Source organism: Octopus bimaculoides, chromosome 1 (genome assembly GCF_001194135.2).
Source record: "Octopus bimaculoides isolate UCB-OBI-ISO-001 chromosome 1, ASM119413v2, whole genome shotgun sequence".
In the NCBI taxonomy this organism is placed as follows: Eukaryota; Metazoa; Mollusca; class Cephalopoda; order Octopoda; family Octopodidae; genus Octopus; species Octopus bimaculoides.
In genome coordinates, this window is record NC_068981.1 from 139,058,328 (window position 1) to 139,066,996 (window position 8,669).

Genomic DNA, 8,669 nt, shown 5'->3' on the forward strand with positions numbered 1-8,669 from the left:
AACTTTGCCACTGGTGTCTCTTCCCCTTAAGAAGCCATGATACTGAATGAAATTGAAATCTCATGGCAGTGGTTACTCTCTCTCTCTTCACTCTCTACAAGAACTTTAAAAAAAAAAAGAGATGAGTGTTGTACTCAACTGTAAACTTGTCCTATCAGGGATTATGTTTAAGACTACATTAACATGTTCTTTCCATAGTTAAAGCAGACAGTGTGATAGGGAACTTTTGGGTAGAAGTTTCTACATTTCTCACGAAGGGCCCTTTCTCCTTGTGATATAAGTGTAAATCTTAGATAATACAGCTTTGCTTTTCTTTTTTTTTTGAGTGAAAAGAAAAAACGTAATTGATAATGTAGCAGATAATTATAAAACTTTGAGCAAACCAGGTAACTTTTAACATGGTTGCAAGAACATCTTTGATAAAGCTATTCAATCAGGACTTAGGCATTCCATACTGATGAAACAATCCCTTTGTGATCTTCAGCTAACTTTCTACCTTAACTTGTTTTATTCCTTAGAAGATTACTCAATGGAAATACTGCACCAAATTCTCTACAAGAACTGCACACACTAAAACTGATTAGTTGCCAACTCTTTCCATTTTGTCAGGCTCATCACTATGCACACGTACCAGGTTGAGAGTATTCTTGTCTTGAATCACCCTCAATGTATGTCTGGAGCTGGCTGCTGTCCTCATTAACCCTTTAGCATTCAAACTGGCCCATATCCAGCCCTGACCTCTTACCTCAATCCTACTAAGTCATTCTAATACTAAACAATCTCATCACTGAAATCTCTAAATTGCAAGATAACGCACAATTAACCCAAAACAATATAAACATTACATTTGACAGCATTCGTCCTATTTTCTTGGACTGCCATGTTAGCTTGGTGATAACTATTAATACTGTTTTATAATTTCTTATCAATGCAATTTGGAATGACTCGATCAGTTTTCTCCATGCTGGTTGATTTTTCACGATCAGTCAAAGTAAAATATGCTGAGAAAAACCAATCTGAAACATTCACGAGTAAATCAAATGACTCTCCTTACCCTCAGGACTCTGGCGAATGTCCCAAACTTTCATATTTCCTTGCCCACCAAAAGCAAAGACAAATGGTGAATCTGGACATGGCAATGCACACATAATTTCTCCCTGTAAAAGACGAAATTTAAAAAAAAACTGTTACTGTGAAAACCTTCAATATCATTTTGCAATTAATTGAAAGTTGATAAAATAACAATTTCATGAAATCCTTGCAAGAGAGTAGCAAGCTTGTTCTCTGTACCAGTTTTAATAGGTGCAAACATGGGCGTGTATTTAACAACTTTGTTTCTTTTTATTTTACTCCCATCTACCACATGCAATGCAGGGCTTTTACTTGGTAATGTCACTAATGCTGGAGCTCTGAGAAAAGGCACCCTGTGTGTTGTTAGGAAGGGCATTCAGTTGCAGAAACCAAGTTGTCAAAACAGGCACCAGTCCTCTTGCTCACTGGATCCTGCCAAAACCATCCAACCAGCATAGAAGACCCATGTAAGACAATGGTGATGATGAAAGTAAACTACTTGAACAAGATTTGTTAAGTTAGAAACAAAAAGCTTACCAATTTCAAGTCTTTGGTGACAATATGTTTTGGCTCATTGTCTTTAACATCCCATACTTTGACTGTCTGGTCAGATGAAGAAGTAACAAGCATGTGCTCTAAACCTGAACTCAGGATAAGCCCTGGACATAACCAAAAAAAAAGCAAGTTTAGAAATCATAATAAAAGATAAATTTATAATTATCAAAATAAGCAATGATTTATGATGGTTTTCTGTATAATCAGTGAGGGGGGGCTGGTGTGCATTGATGTTGTCAAGAGGTTGACCCCATACACTTACTGGCTTCCGGTATGCGGAGTTCTTGACAGGTAGCACTTGCATGTGCAAGTTGTTTGCAAGACACACATACATGCGTTAGGAAAGATATCCTGCTGTAGAAACCATGCCAAAATAGTCAATTGGATCCTGGACAGCTGGAAAACGGATGTTAAATGATGATCACGATGATGAAATACCAGAGTTGTTCATTTACTTCCATGGACCACAAAGACTCTACAATGTAAGAATGTGATGCGTTTGGTGCTAAAAATGATCAATGCTTTCTGTACCATATTTCAGTTGAAGTACACTGTCTTTGTTTTGATTAATTTTGGAAAATAGTAAAATGACTCCTTTCATTATTATGCTGGTGTTTGGAACATAATTTAATACCAGTTTTTGATTATCATAATTGTTTTGTTACTCTTACTTGTTTCAGTCACTTGACTGTAGCCATGCTGGAGCACCGCCTTTAGTCGAGCAAATTGACCCCAGGACTTATTCTTTGTAAGCCTAGTACTTTTTGGTCAGCCCAAGGCTATAGTAGAAGACACTTGCCTAAGGTGCCACGCAGTGGGAATGAACCCGGAACCATGTGGTTGGTAAGCAAGCTACTTTATTTCATTCAATTTGCCATCCTGCGCCTATTTTTCCATATTTGCACGGGCTGAATGGAATTTGTTGGAGAGAAGTTTCTATGGCCAGAAGCCCTTCTGGTCACTAACTCTCAAACATTTCCAAGCCAGGCAACATTATCCCATGACCCATATTTTCATCATGGAAAATTGGAAATAAAGGACATCGCTGACAGCTATCACATGCCAAAGCAAGGAAACAGTAGCACACACAATATATGATGAGCTTCTTTCAGCTTCCATCCACCAAATGCACTTCAACGGCTTTAATCATTCTGGGGCAATAGTAAAGTCACTCGCCCAAAGTGCTACACATGGGACTGAACCTAAAATTCATGTAGTTGGAAAGCAAACTTCTTACCACTTAGCTATGAATACTCTTTAACTTGCATCACTTTGAAAAAAAAAACATCAAGTTTGTATTAGAAGGGTTACAACACAAATCCCTGGAGCGTTGCACTTCTTTCCTTATCAAAATTCTAGAGAAGTTCAAGGCATATATTAAAGCAATGGGTCTGTAGTTTAATCTTTTAGTATTTAAATCAGCCATATTTGGCCCAAATATTCTTGTTTTACATTCAAACCTACAATGACTGGTTTCTCAAACCTACCTTATGTCATTCTAAAAACAAACAATCACACCATTGAAATGATCATCATACTGAATAAAGACTCAAGCCAAATCCATCTTCCATTTCATTCATTGATTATTATTATTATATATATATATATATATATATATGCAAAGGTGTCAAACTTTAAAAAAAATCCAATACTGACATATACATACTGATATTTGTACAATCATTTTGTCAAGTGGTTACAACATGCTGAAACAGACCTATTTAACTCATACAAACATAGGAAAAATAAATGATACTATTCTTAATCATGACATTTCAAGGTGTGTGTGTGTGCATATGAGAGAGAGAGGGTATATCCCTGTGTGTGTGAGGTATTAACAGATATTTTTCAATAAGATGAACAGTATGCAACTTACCAGAAACTGCAGCAGTGTGTGCTGATATTGTATAGATAGGTTTATCATAACGGACATCAACGTAGTAGACATTCCCTTTATCAGTGCTGGCCTACAGAACAGCAAGAAGAAAACGTATAACTAACATATTTAGACACCCACACAAACCAAAACACACTTATGTTATAAAGTATTTTGTAAAGCTGAGAGGCTAATATCAGTGACTGATATAGCTGAGAACTTCATGTGAATACACTAAACAAATTGCAGACTGATAAAAGCATTTGTATTTAACTCTTAGCTCTTGAGTCTCTGTAGCAACTTCTCTATTATAAGATAAAATAAATGCCCTATATATTGAATTCTATTAGGAGCAGTCAAAAATTATCTGCACTTTTGCCAAACCTTCTTTAGATAGGCTGCACTACTTCCAGTGCTTGTATGCTAAAAGTGGTACCTTTGTGGATATGTAACCAATGAGGAAACTTTGACAAAGATCACTGATCCTATGAGAGAAACTTAAAAGTTTCATGAGCTAATGGAAATCATCCTCATCATCATTCTTTAATGTCTATTTTTCATGCTGGCATGGGTTTGATGGTTTGACCACCAGGCCCCAGCCTGATATGGCTTGGTTTCTACAGCTGGATGTCCTTCCTAATGCCAACCACTTAACAGATTGTGCCGGATACTTTTTTAAATGGCACTGGCAAGAAAGCCTCTTATGTAGCACCAGCATGGGTGCTTTTGTGTGGCACTGGCAAGTCTCTTTAGCAAAAGAAGCAGCACGGACAATTCTGCTGTGGAAGACAGGTCTAGTACTGTCTTACAAAGATGAAGGTCAACTTGGATAATGTAGGGATATTGAGATGGCCATGGCTAGAACCCCTCTGATCATAGGCCAGCTGAACTTAGGTTTACCTGGTGATAAACAACACTGCAGAACAATAACAACAACTATAACAATTTCTAATTTAAGTACAAGTCTAGCAATTATTGAGAGGGAGAGGTTAGTCAATTATATCAATCCCGAGGTCTTCAATGTTACTTTATTTTATCAACCCTGGATGGGTAAAAGGCAAAATTGAACTGAGCTGGAAGAAATAGCAAGGCATTTCTTCCAATGCTCTAATGATTCTGTCAGCAATAATTTTAATAAACTAACGATAAAACTATTGCTTGATTTGCTAATTACAGCAACCAACTTGACGAAAGCTGAAGCAGGACCAAACAATAACAATGAGCTAATCAGGTTTACAATCCCCATATTGTAATTGATTAAAACATCATTTTAGTAAATTATTGAGCGGGCCTCATGGTGGCTGAGTTCTTTTTGAGCATTGGGTCTCATGGAGCAAAGTGTTTAAGTTCCTTTCGCGTGTTGGGCCTGACTGAGGTAAAGTGGCTGAGTTCCTTTCGCGTGTTGGGCCTGACTGAGGTAAAGTGGCTGAGTTCCTTTTGCGTGTTGGGCCTCACGGAGGCAAAGTGGCTGATTACCTTTTGAGTGTTGGGCCTCACAGAGGCAATGACCAACACCTTTGACATTATGTTGCATGTGAGAAGACTCATCAAGCCAAGCAAAATCGCAGTCGTGGAAGATACCGGTGCCACGCAAAAGCACCCGTTACACTCTTGGAGTGGTTGGTGTTAGGAAGGGCATCCAGCCATAGAAAACTATGCCAAATCAGAATGGAGTCTGGTGCAGCCTTCCAGCTTGCTAGCCCTGGTCAAACTGTTCAACCCATGCCAGCATGGACAACAGACATTAAATGATGATGATAAATTTAAATCAAAAGACATACCTCATTATGAGGTCTTTATTTCAAAGATGCTAAAAAAAGAAGAAGAAAAACACCAACCCCAAAATACTTACATAAAAGAAATAAGGATTGTAATGGTTCCAGACAACGCGTTCTATTTCTGATCCAGAAAATGACCAAGTCTTGTGGTTGTAACCAGCATCCCGGCAGTCAAATAATCGTACAGTACTGTTGAAGATAAAAAATGTAAGATATTCAATGTACATATATATGTATGTAGAATCAACAAATGAGACACTTGCTCAAGGATCCACACAGTGAGACTGATATATATATATATATACATACATACCCATGCCAGCATGCAAAATGGGCGTAAGATGATGATGATACTGAATATCTTTGAAATTTTCCCCATGACAAAAAATACAGTGAATGGTTTTCCTATGGTTTCAAATGTGCCACAAGCATATTTCAACTAGTAACAAGTTTATATTTGTACATACTGCTGCTTAGCACTTCCAATTTGTATTTTATTACGGCCAAGCTGCTGATTAGCACAACCAATCCCTGTATGCTAACTGGAATATAACGAGACCCATTTCTTTGTCAGTTTGCAATGCCACCCAACTCCAGTGAGTGATGCTGAAGAGGAGATGATGGCTTTGAAATGCATGTATCCATATGACTTGTTGCATTTACACCTATTTATCTACAGAGAGAAATTGTCTCCATGACAAAAGTCAAAAGTGGCGGTGCAATGGCCCAGTGGCTAGGGCAGTGGACTTGCGGATGTAGGATCGCAGTTTCGATTCCCAGCCTGGGCGTTGTGAGTGTTTATTGAGTGAAAACACCTAAAGCTCCACGAGGCTCCGGCAGGGGATGGTGGCGAACCCTGTTGTACTCTTTCACCACAACTTTCTCTCACTCTTACTTTCTGTTGTGCCTGTAATTCAAAGGGTCAGCCTTGTCACACTGTGTCACGCTGAATATCCCCGAGAACTACGTTAAGGGTACACGTGTCTATGGAGTGCTCAGCCACTTGCACGTTAATTTCACGAGCAGGCTGTTCCGTTGATTGGATCAACTGGAACCCTCGACGTCGTAAGCGACGGAGTGCCAACAACAAATCTACAGAGAGAAATTGTCTCCATGACAAAAATATTGCGAATGGCTTTCTTATGGATTCGAATATGGCTCAAGCGTATTTGGATTGGTAACAAGTTCATACATACAGACATGTAATATTTCCCCATAGCCAGTTAAGTTCTCACAAAATACTGGAAATGAATGACACTGCTTATATGACAGTGATATTCATTTACCACTATCACATGATGCCAAAACAAGTAGACACAATAACACACACATATTCATATCATCATTTAACGTCTGTTTTCCATGCTAGCATGGATTGGATAGTTTGACTGAAAACTGGTAAGTTGGGGAGCTGCACCAGGTTCCAATCTGATTTGGCGTGGTTTCTACAGCTGGATACCCTTCCTAACGCTAACCACTCCAAGAGTGTAGTGGATGCTTCTTACATGCCACCAGCATAGGTGCTAGTTATGTAACACTAGCATTGACCATGACCATGGTCTCATTTGGCTTGGACTGGCCCCTGTGTAGGTGGCACGTAAAATTCACCATTTCGAGCGTGGTTGTTGCCAGTACTGCCTGACTGGCCTTCGTGCTGGTGGCACATAAAAGCACCCACTACACTCTTGGAGTGTTTGGCGTTAGGAAGGGCATCCAGTTGTAGAAACTCTGCCAAATCAGATTGGAGCCTGGTGTAGCCACCTGGTCCACCAGTCCTCAGTCAAATCGTCCAACCCATGCTAGCATGAAAAGTGGACGTTAAACAATGATGATGATGATGATATGATTGTCATTTATTGTCAAAGTTCTATGCTGGCATAGGTTGAATGGTTTGACACCCCTTGCAACTAAAAGGCTAAATATACAAATGAAGACCCTGCTACCAACAAGGCAAAAATATAATTGTGTATAACTGTGGAGGGAAATGTTGAATCTCATGGAGGTGATGGTGAGTGACTGAGACCTTTGGTGATTTGCTGCGCTTGAGAAAGCATGTCAAATTAAGTGAAATCTTAGTTGTGGTCAGTACCAGTGACACACAAAAGGCACCCAGTACATTCTGTGGTTGTGGTTGGCATTAGGAAGGGTATCCAGCTGTAAAAACCAAAGTTAAATCAAACTGGAGCCCATTGCAGTTATTTGTCTTACCAGCCCCAGTCAAACCGTCTTACCCATGCTGGCATGGAAAACAGATGCTGAATGATGATGATAATGATGGGTGGACAGAAAAAGAGGGGAAAGCTTACCTATCAAAAGAACCAGTTAATAAGGTCTGTTGTTCAGCAGGATGCCATTTCACACACTGCACCTATAATAAAGAAAACATGGAATATTTATCAAAGTGAAGACTACATTTATATAAAGCAAATAAAAGCAGAAAAAAAAAAAGCTTTCTCTAAAGCTTCTTTATTAGGGCATGAGTGTGACAATTAAAAAAAAAATGTACACTATTGAAGCTTTTTATATATGAATTTTCTTCAAGCTATTACTTGCCATCAGCGAAAGAAAAAGCCTCTGCTAAATCTTCAATAGGGCATAAAAAAAAAATCGCATTACATAATTTAGAGTCCAAGACACATCATCATCATACTTGGTCAGAACTAACTGGGGTCTAAATAACAATGGAGCTTCTTGACCAATCAGAATGTTATGAACTGATTAATGTGCTTTATCCAGGAGCACAACACTGTGTAGTAACATGTCAAAGACCCCACCAATAAACTACAACCTCTGGCCCAGACACACTGTCCCCTCATCACTGCATTTCCCCTGAACTAGTTTGTTGTATACAGCTGCACCTGGGTCCACTCCTACTCATCATCAATACCGTGTCTTGTCACAAACAAACAAACTGCTATGCTCTATTCATCCTCCATCTAACATCTCCTTACTATTCGTGTCGGCTTACAGATACTCAGCCCTCGCATATGCACAGGTAACCTACGACCTCACTTACCCTACAACCACGAACAGAAGCCATCAATATATTTTCCAACAAGAGATACTGGTCTTGCTTCACAACATGATAAAAACAATAATTAAGAATATTAAGAAAAAGTTTTGCACTACAACGATTTCTCTATAACTCTCACCTGTGAGGATCATAGACACAACTACTCCTTGGCTATCATCATTGTTTTAATATCCTCTTTTCCTTGCTTGCATGGGTTGGATGGAATTTGTCAAGGTAGATCTATGGTTGATTATAATTCCTATCACCATGACAGGGACACTTGTTTACAACTATCAAACAATGTCAAGACTAGGAGACACCTAACCACACACAGGTGTGTGTGTATATATATATATATATATATATATATATATAT

The 8,669-nt window shown here is 38.8% G+C and overlaps 1 protein-coding gene across 1 annotated transcript in view; it reads right to left on the reverse strand.

Annotated features, from left to right (window-relative positions):
* Positions 1–385: 385 nt before the first annotated feature.
* LOC106870676 (periodic tryptophan protein 1 homolog) overlaps positions 386–8,669 on the reverse strand; it is a 26,991-nt gene continuing 18,707 nt past the window's right edge. The window contains exons 10-14 of the mRNA XM_014916830.2: positions 7,587–7,648; positions 5,355–5,469; positions 3,503–3,593; positions 1,609–1,730; positions 386–1,157 (exon numbers count right to left, since the gene is read on the reverse strand). Of these exons, the coding sequence (XP_014772316.1) occupies positions 1,026–1,157; positions 1,609–1,730; positions 3,503–3,593; positions 5,355–5,469; positions 7,587–7,648 (522 nt within the window). The 3' untranslated portion in view covers positions 386–1,025. The remainder of the gene's footprint in view (positions 1,158–1,608; positions 1,731–3,502; positions 3,594–5,354; positions 5,470–7,586; positions 7,649–8,669) is intronic.